At 54.1% G+C, this 21,044-nt stretch overlaps 1 protein-coding gene across 2 annotated transcripts in view; it reads left to right on the forward strand.

Moving 5' to 3' along the window:
* Positions 1–21,044, forward strand: part of LOC146752234 (uncharacterized) — a 46,219-nt gene continuing 25,175 nt past the window's right edge. Inside the window, exons 1-6 of one of the 2 annotated variants that reach the window (XM_085532675.1) lie at positions 1–29; positions 3,772–3,879; positions 8,965–9,018; positions 13,340–13,393; positions 19,180–19,287; positions 19,378–19,431. In XM_085532675.1, the coding sequence (XP_085388801.1) occupies positions 3,869–3,879; positions 8,965–9,018; positions 13,340–13,393; positions 19,180–19,287; positions 19,378–19,431 (281 nt within the window). In that variant the 5' untranslated portion in view covers positions 1–29; positions 3,772–3,868. Of the gene's footprint in view, positions 30–1,968; positions 1,985–3,771; positions 3,880–8,964; positions 9,019–13,339; positions 13,394–19,179; positions 19,288–19,377; positions 19,432–21,044 lie in introns of those variants that run through there. The other variant, XM_085532676.1, reaches the window with a different exon arrangement.

Genomic DNA, 21,044 nt, shown 5'->3' on the forward strand with positions numbered 1-21,044 from the left:
CCGGAACCGCAGGGGAGAAAGGAGTCCCTGTAAGGACCGACCCTATAGAGACCCTATAGGGACCCTATAGATACCCCATAGAGACCCTATAGAGACCCCATAGGGACCCCATAGAGACCCCAAGAGAAAGGAGTCCCTGTAAGGAACGACCCCATAGAGACCCTATAGGGACCCTATAGAGACCCTATAGAGACCCCATAGGGACCCCATAATGACCCTATAGAGACCCCATAGGGATCCCATACTGACCCCATAATGACCCTATAGAGACCCCATAGGGATCCCATAGAGACCCTATAGATACCCCATACTGACCCCATAGGGACCCTATAGAGACCCCATGGGGACCCTATAGATACCCCATATTGACCCTATAGAGACCCCATAGGGACCCTATAGGGACCCCATACTGACCCCATAGGGACCCCATAGGGACCCTATAGAGACCCCATAGAGACCCCATAATGACCCTATAGAGACCCTATAGAGACCCCATAGGGACCCCATAATGACCCTATAGAGACCCCATAGGGACCCCATAGAGACCCCATAGGGACCCCATAATGACCCTATAGGGACCCCATTGGCACCCCAAGAGGAAGGAGTCCCTGTAAGGACTGCCCCATAGAGACCCCATAGGGATCCCATACTGACCCTATGGAGACCCCATAGAGACCCCATAGGGACCCCATAGAGACCCTATAGAGACCTCATAGGGACCCCATAGAGACCCTATAGGGACCCCATAGGGATCCCATAATGACCCTATAGAGACCCCATAGAGGCCCTATAGAGACCCTATAGGTACCCCATAATGACCCTATAGAGACCCCATAGGGACCCCATAATGACCCTATAGAGACCCCATAGGGATCCCATAGAGACCCTATAGGGACCCCATAATGACCCTATAGAGACCCCATAGGGATCTCATAGAGACCCTATAGGGACCCCATAATGACCCTATAGAGACCCCATAGGGATCCCATAGGGACCCTATAGAGACCCCATAATGACCCTATAGAGACCCCATAGGGACCCCATAGAGACCCTATAGAGACCCCATAATGACCCTATAGAGACCCCATAGGGACCCTATAGGGACCCCATAGAGATCCCATAGGGACCCCATAGAGACCCCATAATGACCCTATAGAGACCCCATAGAGACCCTATAGGAACCCCATAGAGACCCTATAGAGACCCCATGGAGACCCTATAGATACCCCATACTGACCCCAGAGGGACCCCATATGAACCCCATACGAACCCCATAGAGACCCCATATGAACCCCATAAGGACCCCATAGAGACCCCATAGCTGCCCCATAGGGACCCTATAGAGACCCCATAGAGACCCCATAGTGACCCTATAGAGACCCCATAGAGACCCCATAATGACCCTATAGAGACCCTATAGAGACCCCATAGAGACCCCATAAAGACCCTATAGATACCCCATACTGACCCTATAGAGACCCTATAGAGACCCCATAGGGGCCCCATAGAGACCCCATAGGGATCCCATACTGACCCTATAGAGACCCCATAGAGACCCCATAGAGACCCTATAGAGACCCCATAGGGATCCCATAGGGACCCCACAGGGACCCCATAGAGACCCTATAGAGACCCCATAGGGACCCCATAGGGATCCCCATAGGGACCCCATATGAATCCCATAAGGACCACATAGAGACCCCATAGGGACCCTATACGGACCCCATAGAGACCCTATAGGGACCCTATAGAGACCCCATAGGGGCCCCATAATAACCCTATAGAGACCCCATAGGGACCCTATAGAGACCCCATAGGGACCCCATAATGACCCTATAGAGACCCCATAGGGACCCCATAATGACCCTATAGAGACCCCATAGAGACCCCATAGAGACCCTATAGAGACCCCATAGAGACCCCATAATGACCCTATAGAGACCCTATAGGGACCCCATAGAGACCCCAAGAGAAAGGAGTCCCTGTAAGGACCGACCCTATAGAGACCCTATAGGGACCCCATACTGACCCTATAGAGACCCCATAGAGGCCCCATAGGGATCCCATACTGACCCCATAGGGACCCCATAGAGACCCCATAGGGACCCCATAGCTGCCCCATATTGACCCCAGAGGGACCCCATAGAGACTCCATAGGGACCCTATAGAGACTCCATAGGGATCCCATACTGACCCCATAGGGACCCCATAGAGACCCCAGAGGGACCCCATAGCTGCCCCATAGAGACCCCATACTGACCCCATAGAGACCCCATAGGGACCCCATAGTGACCCCATAGGGATCCCATGCTGACCCTTTAGAGACCCTATAGAGACCCCATAGTGACCCTATAGAGACCCCATAGAAACCCTATAGGGACCCCATTGGCACCCCAAGAGGAAGGAGTCCCTGTAAGGACTGCCCCATAGAGACCCCATAGGGACCCTATAGAGACCCCATACTGACCCCATAGAGAACCCATAGGGACCCCATAAGGACCCCATAGGGACCCCATAGGGACCCCAAGATAAAGGAGTCCCTGTAAGGACTGCCCCATAGAGACCCTATAGGGACCCCATAAGGACCCTATAGAGACCCCATAGGGATCCCATACTGACCCCATAGGGACCCCATATAGACCCTATAGAGACCCTATAGAGACCCCATAGGGACCCCAGAGCTGCACTATAGGGACCCCATACTGACCCCATAGAGACCCTATAGAGACCCCATAGGGACCCCATAGAGACCCCATAGGGACCCCATAGCTGCCCTATAGGGACCCCATAGCTGCCCCATAGAGACCCCATAGAGACCCCATAGGGACCTCAGAGCTGCCCCATAGGGACCCCGTAGAGACCCCATAGCTGCCCTATAGCTGCCCCATAGAGACCCCATAGGGACCCCATAGAGACTCCATAGGGACCACAGAGCTGTCCCATAGGGACCCCATAGAGACCCCATAGCTGCCCTATAGGGACCCCATAGCTGCCCCATAGGGACCCCATAGAGACCCCATAGCTGCCCCATAGCTGCCCCATAGAGATCCCATAGGGACCCCATAGAGACCCCATAGGGACCCCATATAGACCCTATAGAGACCCCATAGGGACCCCATAGAGACCCCATAGGGACCCTATACTGACCCCATAGAGACCCCATAACTACCCCATAGAGACCCCATAGTGACCCCATAGCTGCCCCATAGAGACCCCTCTGTGCCCCATAAGGACCCCATAGAAGAGACCCCATAGAGGAGACCCCATAGAGACCCCATAGAGGAGACCCCATAGAGACCCCATAGTGACCCTATAGAGACCCCATAGAGACCCCATAGAGACCCCATAGAGACCCTATAGATACCCCATATTGACCCTATAGAGACCCCATAGAGACCCCATAGAGACCCTATAGAGACCCCATAGGGACCCTATAGATACCCCATATTGACCCTATAGAGACCCCATGGGGACCCTATAGGGACCCTATAGAGACCCCATAGGGACCCCATAGGGACCCCATAGCTGCCCCGTAGAGACCCCATACTGACCCCATAGAGACCCCATAGGGACCCCATAGCTGCCCCATAGAGACCCCTCTGTGCCCCATAAGGACCCCATAGAGACCCTATAGAGGAGACCCCATAGAGACCCCATAGAGGAGACCCCATAGAGACCCCATAGAGACCCCATAGGGACCCCATAAGGACCCCATAGAGACCCCATAGTGGCCCCATAGCTACCCACCCCATAACCCGTCCTGCCCTATAGGGTGAGAAGGGCGCTGTGGGTCCCCCTGGCCGCGATGGATCCCAGGGCCCCATAGGGCTGCCAGGACCCGCCGGACCCATAGGAGGACCTGGGGACGATGGGGACAAGGTGAGACCCCATAAGTGTGGGGTGGGACCCATAAGTGTGGGGCTGCCCCATAAGTGTGGGGTGGGACCCATAAGTGTGGGGTGGGCCCCATAAGTGTGGGGTGGGACCCATAAGTGTGGGGTGGGACCCATAAGTGTGGGGTGGGACCCATAAGTGTGGGGTGGGCCCCATAAGTGTGGGGCTGCCCCATATATGTGGGGTGGGACCCATAAGTGTGGGGTGGGACCCATAAGTGTGGGGCTGCCCCATAAGTGTAGGGTGGGACCCATAAGTGTGGGGCTGCCCCATAAGTGTGGGGCTGCCCCATAAGTGTGGGGTGGGACCCATAAGTGTGGGGTGGGACCCATAAGTGTGGGGTGGGACCCATAAGTGGGGCTGGGACCCATAAGTGTGGGGCTGCCCCATTAGTGTGGGGTGGGACCCATAAGTGTGGGGTGGGACCCATAAGTGTGGGGTGGGACCCATAAGTGTGGGGCTGCCCCATAAGTGTGGGGCTGGACCCATAAGTGTGGGGTGGGACCCATAAGTGTGGGGTGGGACCCATAAGTGTGGGGCTGCCCCATAAGTGTGGGGTGGGACCCATAAGTGTGGGGCTGGACCCATAAGTGTGGGGTGGGACCCATAAGTGTGGGGCTGGACCCATAAGTGTGGGGTGGGACCCATAAGTGTGGGGTGGGACCCATAAGTGTGGGGCTGCCCCATAAGTGTGGGGTGGGACCCATAAGTGTGGGGTGGGACCCATAAGTGTGGGGTGGGCCCCATAAGTGTGGGGTGGGACCCATAAGTGTGGGGTGGGACCCATAAGTGTGGGGCTGCCCCATAAGTGGGGCTGGGACCCATAAGTGTGGGGCTGCCCCATAAGTGTGGGGTGGGACCCATAAGTGTGGGGCTGCCCCATAAGTGTGGGGTGGGACCCATAAGTGTGGGGCTGCCCCATAAGTGTGGGGCTGGACCCATAAGTGTGGGGTGGGACCCATAAGTGTGGGGCTGCCCCATAAGTGTGGGGTGGGACCCATAAGTGTGGGGTGGGACCCATAAGTGTGGGGTGGGACCCATAAGTGTGGGATGGGACCCATAAGTGTGGGGCTGGACCCATAAGTGTGGGGTGGGACCCATAAGTGTGGGGTGGGACCCATAAGTGTGGGGCTGCCCCATAAGTGTGGGGCTGCTCCATAAGTGTGGGTTGGGACCCATAAGTGTGGGGCTGCCCCATAAGTGTGGGGTGGGACCCATAAGTGTGGGGCTGGACCCATAAGTGTGGGGTGGGACCCATAAGTTTGGGGTGGGACCCATAAGTGTGGGGCTGGACCCATAAGTGTGGGGTGGGACCCATAAGTGTGGGGCTGCCCCATAAGTGTGGGGTGGGACCCATAAGTGTGGGGTGGGACCCATAAGTGTGGGGTGGGACCCATAAGTGTGGGGTGGGACCCATAAGTGTGGGGCTGCCCCATAAGTGTGGGGTGGGACCCATAAGTGTGGGGCTGCCCCATAAGTGTGGGGTGGGACCCATAAGTGTGGGGTGGGACCCATAAGTGTGGGGTGGGACCCATAAGTGTGGGGCTGCCCCATAAGTGTGGGGCTGCCCCATAAGTGTGGGGTGGGACCCATAAGTGTGGGGCTGGACCCATAAGTGTGGGGTGGGACCCATAAGTGTGGGGCTGGACCCATAAGTGTGGGGTGGGACCCATAAGTGTGGGGTGGGACCCATAAGTGTGGGGCTGGGACCCATAAGTGTGGGGTGGGACCCATAAGTGTGGGGCTGCCCCATAAGTGTGGGGTGGGACCCATAAGTGTGGGGTGGGACCCATAAGTGTGGGGCTGGACCCATAAGTGTGGGGTGGGACCCATAAGTGTGGGGCTGCCCCATATATGTGGGGTGGGACCCATAAGTGTGGGGCTGCCCCATAAGTGTAGGGTGGGACCCATAAGTGTGGGGCTGCCCCATAAGTGTGGGGCTGCCCCATAAGTGTGGGGTGGGACCCATAAGTGTGGGGTGGGACCCATAAGTGTGGGGTGGGACCCATAAGTGGGGCTGGGACCCATAAGTGTGGGGCTGCCCCATTAGTGTGGGGTGGGACCCATAAGTGTGGGGTGGGACCCATAAGTGTGGGGTGGGACCCATAAGTGTGGGGCTGCCCCATAAGTGTGGGGCTGGACCCATAAGTGTGGGGTGGGACCCATAAGTGTGGGGTGGGACCCATAAGTGTGGGGTGGGACCCATAAGTGGGGCTGGGACCCATAAGTGTGGGGCTGCCCCATTAGTGTGGGGTGGGACCCATAAGTGTGGGGTGGGACCCATAAGTGTGGGGTGGGACCCATAAGTGTGGGGCTGCCCCATAAGTGTGGGGCTGGACCCATAAGTGTGGGGTGGGACCCATAAGTGTGGGGTGGGACCCATAAGTGTGGGGCTGCCCCATAAGTGTGGGGTGGGACCCATAAGTGTGGGGCTGGACCCATAAGTGTGGGGTGGGACCCATAAGTGTGGGGCTGGACCCATAAGTGTGGGGTGGGACCCATAAGTGTGGGGTGGGACCCATAAGTGTGGGGCTGCCCCATAAGTGTGGGGTGGGACCCATAAGTGTGGGGTGGGCCCCATAAGTGTGGGGTGGGACCCATAAGTGTGGGGTGGGACCCATAAGTGTGGGGCTGCCCCATAAGTGGGGCTGGGACCCATAAGTGTGGGGCTGCCCCATAAGTGTGGGGTGGGACCCATAAGTGTGGGGCTGCCCCATAAGTGTGGGGTGGGACCCATAAGTGTGGGGCTGCCCCATAAGTGTGGGGCTGGACCCATAAGTGTGGGGTGGGACCCATAAGTGTGGGGCTGCCCCATAAGTGTGGGGTGGGACCCATAAGTGTGGGGTGGGACCCATAAGTGTGGGGTGGGACCCATAAGTGTGGGATGGGACCCATAAGTGTGGGGCTGGACCCATAAGTGTGGGGTGGGACCCATAAGTGTGGGGTGGGACCCATAAGTGTGGGGCTGCCCCATAAGTGTGGGGCTGCTCCATAAGTGTGGGTTGGGACCCATAAGTGTGGGGCTGCCCCATAAGTGTGGGGTGGGACCCATAAGTGTGGGGCTGGACCCATAAGTGTGGGGTGGGACCCATAAGTTTGGGGTGGGACCCATAAGTGTGGGGCTGGACCCATAAGTGTGGGGTGGGACCCATAAGTGTGGGGCTGCCCCATAAGTGTGGGGTGGGACCCATAAGTGTGGGGTGGGACCCATAAGTGTGGGGTGGGACCCATAAGTGTGGGGTGGGACCCATAAGTGTGGGGTGGGACCCATAAGTGTGGGGCTGCCCCATAAGTGTGGGGTGGGACCCATAAGTGTGGGGCTGCCCCATAAGTGTGGGGTGGGACCCATAAGTGTGGGGTGGGACCCATAAGTGTGGGGCTGCCCCATAAGTGTGGGGTGGGACCCATAAGTGTGGGGTGGGACCCATAAGTGTGGGGTGGGACCCATAAGTGTGGGGTGGGACCCATAAGTGTGGGGTGGGACCCATAAGTGTGGGGTGGGACCCATAAGTGTGGGATGGGACCCATAAGTGTGGGGCTGGACCCATAAGTGTGGGGTGGGACCCATAAGTGTGGGGTGGGACCCATAAGTGTGGGGCTGCCCCATAAGTGTGGGGCTGCTCCATAAGTGTGGGTTGGGACCCATAAGTGTGGGGCTGCCCCATAAGTGTGGGGTGGGACCCATAAGTGTGGGGCTGGACCCATAAGTGTGGGGTGGGACCCATAAGTTTGGGGTGGGACCCATAAGTGTGGGGCTGGACCCATAAGTGTGGGGTGGGACCCATAAGTGTGGGGCTGCCCCATAAGTGTGGGGTGGGACCCATAAGTGTGGGGTGGGACCCATAAGTGGGGGGTGGGACCCATAAGTGGGGGGTGGGACCCATAAGTGGGGGGTGGGACCCATAAGTGTGGGGCTGCCCCATAAGTGTGGGGTGGGACCCCATAAGTGTGGGGTGGGACCCATAAGTGTGGGGCTGCCCCATAAGTGTGGGGTGGGACCCATAAGTGTGGGGCTGCCCCATAAGAGTGGGGCTGCCCCATAAGTGTGGGGTGGGACCCATAAGTGTGGGGTGGGACCCCATAAGTGTGGGGTGGGACCCATAAGTGTGGGGTGGGACCCCATAAGTGTGGGGTGGGACCCATAAGTGTGGGGCTGCCCCATAAGTGTGGGGTGGGACCCATAAGTGTGGGGCTGCCCCATAAGTGTGGGGTGAGACCCATAAGTGTGGGGTGGGACCCATAAGTGTGGGGCTGCCCCATAAGTGTGGGGTGGGACCCATAAGTGTGGGGTGGGACCCATAAGTGTGGGGTGGGACCCATAAGTGTGGGGCTGCCCCATAAGTGTGGGGCTGGACCCATAAGTGTGGGGCGGGACCCATAAGTGTGGGGCTGGACCCATAAGTGTGGGGCGGGACCCATAAGTGTGGGGCTGGACCCATAAGTGTGGGGCTGCCCCATATATGTGGGGTGGGACCCATAAGTGTGGGGTGGGACCCATAAGTGTGGGGCTGCCCCATAAGTGTGGGGCTGGACCCATAAGTGTGGGGTGGGACCCATAAGTGGGGCTGGGACCCATAAGTGTGGGGCTGCCCCATAAGTGTGGGGCTGGACCCATAAGTGTGGGGCTGCCCCATAAGTGTGGGGTGGGACCCATAAGTGTGGGGCTGCCCCATAAGTGTGGGGTGGGACCCATAAGTGTGGGGTGGGACCCATAAGTGTGGGGTGGGACCCATAAGTGTGGGGCTGGACCCATAAGTGTGGGGTGGGACCCATAAGTGTGGGGCTGCCCCATAAGTGTGGGGTGGGACCCATAAGTGTGGGGCTGGGACCCATAAGTGTGGGGCTGCCCCATAAGTGTGGGGCTGGACCCATAAGTGTGGGGTGGGACCCATAAGTGTGGGGCTGCCCCATAAGTGTGGGGTGGGACCCCATAAGTGTGGGGTGGGACCCATAAGTGTGGGGCTGCCTCATAAGTGTGGGGCTGGACCCATAAGTGTGGGGTGGGACCCATAAGTGTGGGGCTGCCCCATAAGTGTGGGGCTGCCCCATTGATTCTCCCCATCTTTATAGGGTGAAGTTGGTGAACCGGGACAGAAAGGTGCCAAAGGGACCAAAGGGGAACATGTGAGTCCCATAACGGCCCCATAGCGGCCCCATAGCGGCCCCATAGCACCCCATAGCGCCCTATAGAGCCCCATAATGGCCCCATAGCGCCCCATAGAGACCCATAGTGCCTCATAATGGCCCCAAAACAGCCCCATAGCGACATAATGGCCCCATAATGGCCCCATAGCGACCCCATAGCGGCCCCATAGCACCCCATTGTGCCCCATAGCGACCCCATAGAGACCCATAGTGCCCCATAGAGCCTCATAATGGCCCCATAACAGCCCCATAGTGCCATAATGGCCCCATAGCACCCCATAGCGCCCCATAGTGCCCCATAGAGACCCATAGTGCCCCATAGCGCCTCATAATGGCCCCATAAAAGCCCCATAGCGCCCCATAGCGGCCCCATAGCACCCCATAGCGCCCCATAGCACCCCATAGTGCCCCATAGCGCCTCATAATGGCCCCATAACGGCCCCATAGCACCCCATAGTGCCCCATAGCACCCCATAGTGCCCCATAGAGACCCATAGAGCCCCATAGCGCCTCATAATGGCCCCATAACAGCCCCATAGTGCCCCATAATGGCCCCATAGCACCCCATAGCGCCCCATAGCACCCCATAGCATCCCATAGAGCCCCATAGCACCCCATAATGGCCCTATAGCACCCCATAACGGCCCTATAGCACCCCATGGTGCCCCATAGCACCCCATAACGGCCCCATAGCACCCCATAGTGCCCCATAATGGCCCCATAGCACCCCATAACAGCCCCATAACAACCCCATGGTGCCCCATAGCACCCCATAGCGCCCCATAGCACCCCATAGTGCCCCATAGTGCCCCATAGCGCCTCATAATGGCCCCATAACAGCCCCATAGCACCCCATAGTGACCCATAGCACCCCATAGAGACCCATAGTGCCCCATAGAGCCTCATAATGGCCCCATAACGGCCCCATAGCACCCCATAGTGCCTCATAGCACCCCATAGTGCCCCATAGAGACCCATAGCGCCCCATAGCGCCCTATAGAGCCCCATAGCACCCCATAATGGCCCCAAAACAGCCCCATAGCACCCCATAGTGCCCCATAGCACCCCATAGTGCCTCATAATGGCCCCATAGCGACCCCATAGCACCCCATAGCACCCCATAGCGCCCCATAGTGCCCCATAGAGACCCATAGTGCCCCATAGAGACCCATAGTGCCCCATAGCGCCCCATAGTGCCCCATAGTGCCCCATAGTGCCCCATAGAGCCTCATAATGGCCCCATAAAGGCCCCATAGCACCCCATAGTGCCCCATAGAGCCCCATAATGGCCCCATAGCGCCCCATAGAGACCCATAGGGCCCCATAATGGCCCCATAGCACCCCATAGTGCCCCATAGCACCCCATAGCGCCCCATAGAGCCCCATAGAGACCCATAGTGCCCCATAGCGCCTCATAATGGCCCCATAACAGCCCCATAGTGCCCCATAATGGCCCCATAGTGCCCCATAGCACCCCATAGCGCCCCATAGAGCCCCATAGAGACCCATAGTGCCCCATAGCGCCTCATAATGGCCCCATAACAGCCCCATAGCACCCCATAGTGCCCCATAGCGCCCCATAGCACCCCATAGTGCCCCATAGCACCCCATAGCACCCCATAACAGCCCCATAACAGCCCCATAGCACCCCATAGTGCCCCATAGAGACCCATAGTGCCCCATAGTGCCCCATAGTGCCCCATAGTGCCCCATAGTGCCTCATAATGGCCCCATAACAGCCCCATAGCACCCCATAGTGCCCCATAGCGCCCCATAGCACCCCATAGTGCCCCATAGCACCCCATAGCACCCCATAACAGCCCCATAACAGCCCCATAGCACCCCATAGTGCCCCATAGAGACCCATAGTGCCCCATAGTGCCCCATAGTGCCCCATAGTGCCCCATAGTGCCTCATAATGGCCCCATAACAGCCCCATAGCACCCCATAGTGCCCCATAGCACCCTATAGTGCCCCATAGTGCCTCATAATGGCCCCATAGTGCCCCATAGCGCCTCATAATGGCCCCATAACAGCCCCATAGTGCCCCATAGTGCCCCATAGCACCCCATAGTGCCCCATAGCACCCCATAGCGCCCCATCGAGCCCCATAGAGACCCATAGTGCCCCATAGCACCCCATAGTGCCTCATAGCACCCCATAGTGTCCCATAATGGCCCCATAGCACCCCATAACAGCCCCATAACAACCCCATAGTGCCCCATAGCACCCCATAGTGCCCCATAGAGACCCATAGTGCCCCATAGCGCCTCATAATGGCCCCATAACAGCCCCATAGCACCCCATAGTGCCCCATAGTGCCCCATAGTGCCTCATAATGGCCCCATAACGGCCCCATAGCGCCTCATAATGGCCCCATAACAGCCCCATAGTGCCCCATAGTGCCCCATAGCACCCCATAGCGCCCCATCGAGCCCCATAGAGACCCATAGTGCCCCATAGCACCCCATAGTGCCCCATAGCACCCCATAGTGTCCCATAATGGCCCCATAGCACCCCATAACAGCCCCATAACAACCCCATGGTGCCCCATAGCACCCCATAGCGCCCCATAGCACCCCATAACGGCCCTATAGCACCCCATGGTGCCCCATAGCACCCCATAGTGCCTCATAGCACCCCATAGTGTCCCATAATGGCCCCATAGCACCCCATAACAGCCCCATAACAACCCCATGGTGCCCCATAGCACCCCATAGCGCCCCATAGCACCCCATAACGGCCCTATAGCACCCCATGGTGCCCCATAGCACCCCATAACGGCCCTATAGCACCCCATGGTCCCCCATAGCACCCCATAGCGCCCCATAGTGCCCCATAGCATCCCATAGAGCCCCATAGCACCTCATAATGGCCCCATAGGACACCATGGCACCCCATAACACCCCATAGTGCCCCATAGCACCCCATAGTGCCCCATAGCACCCCATGGTGCCCCATAGCACCCCATAGCGCCCCATAGCACCCCATAGTGCCTCATAATGGCCCTATAACAGCCCCATAGCACCTCATAGCATCCCATAGTGCCCCATAGTGCCTCATAATGGCCCCATAACGGCCCCATAGCACCCCATAGTGCCCCATAGTGCCCCATAGAGCCTCATAATGGCCCCATAATGGCCCCATAGCACCCCATAATGGCCCCATAGTGCCTCATAATGGCCCCATAACGGCCCCATAGCACCCCATAGCGCCCCATCGAGCCCCATAGAGACCCATAGTGCCCCATAGCACCCCATAGTGACCGATAATGGCCCCATAGCACCCCATAACAGCCCCATAACAACCCCATGGTGCCCCATAGCACCCCATAGCACCCCATAGCACCCCATAACGGCCCTATAGCACCCCATGGTGCCCCATAGCACCCCATAGTGCCTCATAGCACCCCATAGTGTCCCATAATGGCCCCATAGCACCCCATAACAGCCCCATAACAACCCCATAGCGCCCCATAGCACCCCATAACGGCCCTATAGCACCCCATGGTGCCCCATAGCACCCCATAGTGCCTCATAGCACCCCATAGTGTCCCATAATGGCCCCATAGCACCCCATAGCAGCCCCATAACAACCCCATGGTGCCCCATAGCACCCCATAGCGCCCCATAGCACCCCATAACGGCCCTATAGCACCCCATGGTGCCCCATAGCACCCCATAGTGCCTCATAGCACCCCATAGTGACCCATAATGGCCCCATAGCACCCCATTACAGCCCCATAACAACCCCATGGTGCCCCATAGCACCCCATAGCACCCCATAGCGCCCCATAGCACCCCATAATGGCCCTATAGCACCCCATGGTGCCCCATAGCACCCCATAGTGCCTCATAGCACCCCATAGTGTCCCATAATGGCCCCATAGCACCCCATAACAGCCCCATAACAACCCCATGGTGCCCCATAGCACCCCATAGCGCCCCATAGTGCCCCATAGAGACCCATAGTGCCTCATAATGGCCCCATAACGGCCCCATAGCACCCCATAGTGCCCCATAGCGCCTCATAATGGCCCCATAACAGCCCCATAGCACCCCATAGTGCCCCATAGCACCCCATAGTGCCCCATAGCACCCCATAGCGCCCCATCGAGCCCCATAGAGACCCATAGTGCCCCATAGCACCCCATAGTGTCCCATAATGGCCCCATAGCACCCCATAACAGCCCCATAACAACCCCATGGTGCCCCATAGCGCCCCATAGCGCCCCATAGCGCCCCAAATGACCCCAAAATGCCTTGAAATGACCCCAAAATGTGTGTGTCCCCCCTTTTAGGGTCCTCCCGGCCCCCCCGGCCCCATGGGAGCACTTGGACAGCCCGGAGCTGCTGTGAGTAGGGGGGATATGGGGTTATATGGGGGGATATGGGGTTATATGGGGGGATATAGGGTTATATGGGGGGATATGGGGTGGATATGGGGTTATATGGGGGGATATGGGGTTATATGGGGGGATATGGGGGGGTATGGGGTTATATGGGGGGATATGGGAGGATATGGGGTTATATGGGGGGGATATGGGGTTATATGGGGGGATATAGGGTTATATGGGGGGATATGGGGTTATATGGGGTTATATGGGGAGGATATGGGGTTATATGGGGGGATATGGGGTTATATGGGGGGATATAGGGTTATATGGGGGGATATGGGGTTATATGGGGTTATATGGGGAGGATATGGGGTTATATGGGGGGATATGGGGTTATATGGGGGGATATAGGGTTATATGGGGGGATATAGGGTTATATGGGGGGATATGGGGTTATATGGGGGATATGGGGTGGATATGGGGTTATATGGGGGGATATGGGGTTATATGGGGGATATGGGGGGATATGGGGTTATATGGGGGGTATATGGGGTTATATGGGGGGATATAGGGTTATATGGAGGGATATGGGGTTATATGGGGTTATATGGGGAGGATATGGGGTTATATGGGGGGATATGGGGTTATATGGGGGATATGGGGTGGATATGGGTTTATATGGGGGGTATATGGGATTATATGGGGGATATAGGGTTATATGGGGGGATATGGGGTTATATGGGGGGAATATGGGGTTATATGGGGGGATATGGGGTTATATGGGGGATATGGGGTTATATGGGGGGGATATGAGGTTATATGGGGGGGATATGGGGTTATATGGGGGGATATGGGGGGATATGGGGTTATATGGGGGAATATGGGGTTATATGGGGGGATATAGGGTTATATGGGGGGATATAGGGTTATATGGGGGGATAAGGGGGGTATATGGGTTTATATGGGGGATATGGGGGGAATATGGGGGATATGGAAAGGATATGGGGTTATATGGGGGATATGGGGTTATATGGGGGATATGGGGTGGATATGGGGTTATATGGGGGGTATATGGGATTATATGGGGGATATGGGGTTATATGGGGGGTATATGGGGGGATATGGGGTTATATGGAGGGATATGGGGTTATATGGGGGGATATGGGTTTATATGGGGTTATATGGGGTTATATGGGGTTATATGGGGTTATATGGGTTTATATGGGGTTATATGGGTTTATATGGGGTTATATGGGTTATATGGGGTTATATGGGGGGATATGGGTTTATATGGGGTTATATGGGGTTATATGGGTGTATATGGGGTTATATGGGGTTATATGGGTTTATATGGGGTGGTTATGGGGTCACCCCTTTAATTACCCCCTAATTACCCCTAATTAACCCTAATTAACCCTAATTACCCCTAATTACCCCCAGGGAGCTGACGGGTCCCCTGGGATTATATGGGTTTATATGGGTTTATATGGGGTTATATGGATTTATATGGGGTTATATGGGGTGGTTATGGGGTCACCCCTTTAATTACCCCCTAATTACCCCTAATTAACCCTAATTACCCCTAATTAACCCTAATTACCCCCAGGGAGCTGACGGGTCCCCTGGGTTTATATAGGTTTATATGGGGTTATATGGGGTGGTTATGGGGTCACCCCTTTAATTACCCCCTAATTACCCCTAATTACCCCTAATTAACCCTAATTAACCCTAATTACCCCCAGGGAGCTGACGGGTCCCCTGGGATTATATGGGGTGATATGGGGTTATATGGGTTTATATGGGGTTATATGGGGTTATATGGGGTTATATGGGGTTATATGGGGTGGTTATGGGGCCACCGCTTTAATTACCCCCTAATTACCCCTATTTACCCCTAATTAACCCTAATTACCCCTAATTAACCCTAATTACCCCCAGGGAGCTGACGGGTCCCCTGGGTTTATATGGGGTTATATGGGTTTATATGGGGTTATATGGGGTAGTTATGGGGTCACCCCTTTAATTACCCCTAATTACCCCTAATTACCCCTAATTACCCCCTAATTAACCCTAATTAACCCTAATTACCCCTAATTACCCCTAATTAACCCTAATTACCCCTAATTACCCCCAGGGAGCTGACGGGTCCCCTGGGTTTATATGGGTTTATATGGGGTTATATGGGTTTATATGGGGTTGTATGGGGGTGGTTATGGGGTCACCCCTTTAATTACCCCCTAATTACCCCTAATTAACCCTAATTAACCCTAATTACCCCCAGGGAGCTGACGGGTCCCCTGGGATTATATGGGGGATATGGGTTTATATGGGGTTATATGGGTTTATATGGGGTTATATGGGTTTATATGGGGTTATATGGGATTATATGGGGTTATATGGGGTTATATGGGGTTATATGGGGTTATATGGGTTTATATGGGGTTATATGGGTTTATATGGGGTTATATGGGATTATATGGGGTTATATGGGGTTATATGGGTTTATATGAGTTTATATGGGATTATATGGGGTTATATGGGGTTATATGGGGGTGGTTATGGGGTCACCCCTTTAATTACCCCCTAATTACCCCTAATTAACCCTAATTACCCCTAATTACCCCTAATTACCCCCAGGGAGCTGACGGGTCCCCTGGGTTTATATGGGGTTATATGGGTTTATATGGGGTTATATGGGGTTATATGGGGTTATATGGGGTTATATGGGTTTATATGGGTTTATATGGGGTTATATGGGTTTATATGGGGTTATATGGGGTTATATGGGGTTATATGGGTTTATATGGGTTTATATGGGTTTATATGGGGTTATATGGGTTTATATGGGGTTATATGGGGTGGTTATGGGGCCACCCCTTTAATTACCCCCTAATTACCCCTAATTACCCCTAATTAACCCTAATTAACCCCTAATTACCCCCAGGGAGCTGACGGGTCCCCTGGGTTTATATGGGGTTATATGGGTTTATATGGGTTTATATGGGGTTATATGGGGTTGTATGGGTTTATATGGGGCTATATGGGGTTATATGGGTTTATATGGGGTTATATGGGGTTATATGGGTTTATATGGGGTTATATGGGTTTATATGGATTTATATGGGTTTATATGGGGTTATATGGGGTGGTTATGGGGTCACCCCTTTAATTACCCCCTAATTACCCCTAATTACCCCTAATTACCCCTAATTAACCCTAATTACCCCTAATTACCCCCAGGGAGCTGACGGGTCCCCTGGGTTTATATGGGGTTATATGGGTTTATATGGGGTTATATGGGTTTATATGGCATTATATGGGGTGGTTATGGGGTCACCCCTTTAATTACCCCCTAATTACCCCCTAATTACCCCTAATTAACCCTAATTACCCCTAATTACCCCCAGGGCGCTGACGGGTCCCCTGGGTTTATATGAGTTTATATGGGGTTATATGGGTTTATATGGGGTTATATGGGGTTATATGGGGTTATATGGGGTGGTTATGGGGCCACCCCTTTAATTACCCCCTAATTAACCCTAATTAACCCTAATTAACCCTAATTACCCCCAGGGAGCTGACGGGTCCCCTGGGTTTATATGGGTTTATATGGGGTTATATGGGGTTATATGGGGTTATATGGGGTTATATGGGGTGGTTATGGGGTCACCCCTTTAATTACCCCCTAATTACCCCTAATTACCCCTAATTAACCCTAATTACCCCTAATTACCCCCAGGGAGCTGACGGGTCCCCTGGGTTTATATGGGTTTATATGGGGTTATATGGGGTTGTATGGGTTTATATGGGGTTATATGGGTTTATATGGGGCTATATGGGGTTATATGGGTTTATATGGGGTTATATGGGGTTATATGGGTTTATATGGGGTTATATGGGTTTATATGGATTTATATGGGTTTATATGGGGTTATATGGGGTGGTTATGGGGTCACCCCTTTAATTACCCCCTAATTACCCCTAATTACCCCTAATTACCCCTAATTAACCCTAATTACCCCTAATTACCCCCAGGGAGCTGACGGGTCCCCTGGGTTTATATGGGGTTATATGGGTTTATATGGGGTTATATGGGTTTATATGGCATTATATGGGGTGGTTATGGGGTCACCCCTTTAATTACCCCCTAATTACCCCTAATTACCCCTAATTAACCCTAATTAACCCTAATTACCCCTAATTACCCCCAGGGAGCTGACGGGTCCCCTGGGTTTATATGGGTTTATATGGGGTCATATGGGGTTATATGGGGTGGTTATGGGGTCACCCCTTTAATTACCCCCTAATTACCCCTAATTAACCCTAATTAACCCTAATTACCCCTAATTAACCCTAATTACCCCCAGGGCGCTGACGGGTCCCCTGGGTTTATATGGGGTTATATGGGGTTATATGGGGTTATATGGGGTTATATGGGGGTGGTTATGGGGTCACCCCTTTAATTACCCCCTAATTACCCCTAATTACCCCTAATTAACCCTAATTACCCCTAATTAACCCTAATTATCCCCAGGGAGCTGACGGGTCCCCTGGGTTTATATGGGTTTATATGGGGTTATATGGGGTTATATGGGGTGGTTATGGGGTCACCCCTTTAATTACCCCCTAATTACCCCTAATTACCCCTAATTAACCCTAATTACCCCTAATTACCCCCAGGGAGCTGACGGGTCCCCTGGGATTATATGGGTTTATATGGGGTTATATGGGGTTATATGGGTTTATATGGGGTTATATGGGGTTATATGGGTTTATATGGGTTATATGGGGTTATATGGGGTTATATGGGTTTATATGGGTTTATATGGGGTTATATGGGTTTATATGGGGTTATATGGGGTTATATGGGGTGGTTATGGGGTCACCCCTTTAATTACCCCCTAATTACCCCCTAATTAACCCTAATTACCCCTAATTACCCCCAGGGAGCTGACGGGTCCCCTGGGTTTATATGGGTTTATATGGGTTTATATGGGGTTATATGGGGTTATATGGGTTTATATGGGGTTATATGGGGTGGTTATGGGGTCACCCCTTTTATTACCCCTAATTACCCCTAATTAACCCTAATTACCCCTAATTACCCCCAGGGAGCTGACGGGTCCCCTGGGTTTATATGGGTTTATATGGGGTTATATGGCTTTATATGGGGTGGTTATGGGGTCACCCCTTTAATTACCCCCTAATTACCCCTAATTACCCTAATTAACCCTAATTACCCCCAGGGAGCTGACGGGTCCCCTGGGTTTATATGGGGTTATATGGGTTTATATGGGGTTATATGGGTTTATATGGGGTTATATGGGGTTATATGGGGTTATATGGGTTTATATGGGGTTATATGGGGTTATATGGGGTGGTTATGGGGTCACCCCTTTAATTACCCCCTAATTACCCCTAATTAACCCTAATTAACCCTAATTACCCCCAGGTCGCTGACGGGTCCCCTGGGTTTATATGGGGTTATATGGGTTTATATGGGGTTATATGGGTTTATATGGGGTTATATGGGGTTATATGGGGTTATATGGGTTTATATGGGGTTATATGGGGTTATATGGGGTGGTTATGGGGTCACCCCTTTAATTACCCCCTAATTACCCCTAATTACCCCTAATTAACCCTAATTACCCCCAGGGAGCTGACGGGTCCCCTGGGTTTATATGGGTTTATATGGGGTTATATGGGGTTATATGGGGTGGTTATGGGGTCACCCCTTTAATTACCCCCTAATTACCCCTAATTACCCCTAATTAACCCTAATTAACCCTAATTACCCCCAGGGCGCTGACGGGTCCCCTGGTGCTCGTGGCCCCCAAGGTCCCTTTGGTGCCAAAGGGGACGATGGAACCAGAGGATTCAATGGAGCCCCCGGCCCCATCGGCCTCCAGGTCATTAATTAATTACCTCATTAATTAATTAATTAACCCCCTTCTTCATTAATTAATTAACTCATTCATTAATTAACCTTCCTATTTCAGGGTCTTCCTGGCCCTGCAGGTGAGAAGGGAGAGACGGGGGACGGCGGCCCCATGGTGAGCGGAGACCCCCCCCCATAATAACCCTATAGACCCCCCCCATAATAACCCTATAGACCCCCCCCATAATAACCCTATAGACCCCCCCCATAATAACCCTATAGACCCCCCCCCATAATAACCCTATAGACCCCCCCATAATAACCCTAAGACCCCTCCCATAATAACCCTATAGACCCCCCCCATAATAACCCTAAGACCCCCCCCATAATAACCCTATAGACCCCCCCCATAATAACCCTATAGACCCCCCCCCATAATAACCCTAAGACCCCCCCCCATAATATCCCTATAGACCCCCCCCATAATAACCCTAAGACCCCCCCCCATATGGACCCCCCCTTGGGACCCTATAGACCCCCCCCATAATAACCCTAAGACCCCCCCCATATGGACCCCCCCCCTTGGGACCCCCCCCATAATAACCCTAAGACCCCCCCCATAATAACCCTAAGACCCCCCCCATATGGACCCCCCCCCTTGAGACCCCCCCCATAATATCCCTAAGACCCCCCCCATAATAACCCTATAGACCCCCCCCCATAATAACCCTAAGACCCCCCCCCATATGGACCCCCCCCTTGGGACCCCCCCCATAATAACCCTATAGACCCCCCCCCATAATAACCCTAAGACCCCCCCCATATGGACCCCCCCCCCTTGGGACCCCCCCCATAATATCCCTAAGACCCCCCCCATAATATCCCTAAGACCCCTCCCATAATATCCCTAAGACCCCCCCCATATGAACCCTAAGACCCCCCCCATAATAACCCTAAGACCCCCCCCATATGGACCCCCCCCTTGGTACCCCCCCCATAATAACCCTAAGACCCCCCCCATAATAACCCTATAGACCCCCCCCATAATAACCCTAAGACCCCCCCCATATGGACCCCCCCCCTTGAGACCCCCCCCATAATAACCCTAAGACCCCCCCCATATGAACCCTAAGACCCCCCCATAATAACCCTAAGACCCCCCCCATAATAACCCTAAGACCCCCCCCATAATAACCCTATAGACCCCCCACATAATAACCCTAAGACCCCCCCATAATAACCCTAAGACCCCCCCCATAATATCTCTAAGACCCCCCCATAATAACCCTAAGACCCCCCCATAATATCCCTAAGACCCCCCCATAATAACCCTAAGACCCCCCCATTATATCCCTAAGACCCCCCCCATAATAACCCTATAGACCCCCCCCATAATATCCCTAAGACCCCCCCCCCAATAACCCTAAGACCCCCCCCATATGGACCCCCCCCCTTGTGACCCCCCCCATAATATCCCTAAGACCCCCCCCGTAATAACCCTATAGACCCCCCCCATAATAACCCTAAGACCCCCCCATTGAGACCCCCCCCATAATAACCCTAAGACCCCCCCCTTGAGACCCCCCCATAATAACCCTAAGACCCCCCCCATAATATCCCTAAGACCCCCCCATAATAACCCTAAGACCCCCCCCCATATGGACCCCCCCCCCCTTGGGACCCCCCCAGTAATAACCCTAAGACCCCCCCCATAATAACCCTAAGACCCCCCCCCATAATATCCCTAAGACCCCCCCCATAATAACCCTAAGACCCCCCCCAATATGG

The sequence above is a fragment of the Coturnix japonica genome, unplaced genomic scaffold (assembly GCF_054131305.1).
Source record: "Coturnix japonica strain WE unplaced genomic scaffold, WE-NBRP24 Scf050, whole genome shotgun sequence".
NCBI lineage: Eukaryota > Metazoa > Chordata > Aves > Galliformes > Phasianidae > Coturnix > Coturnix japonica.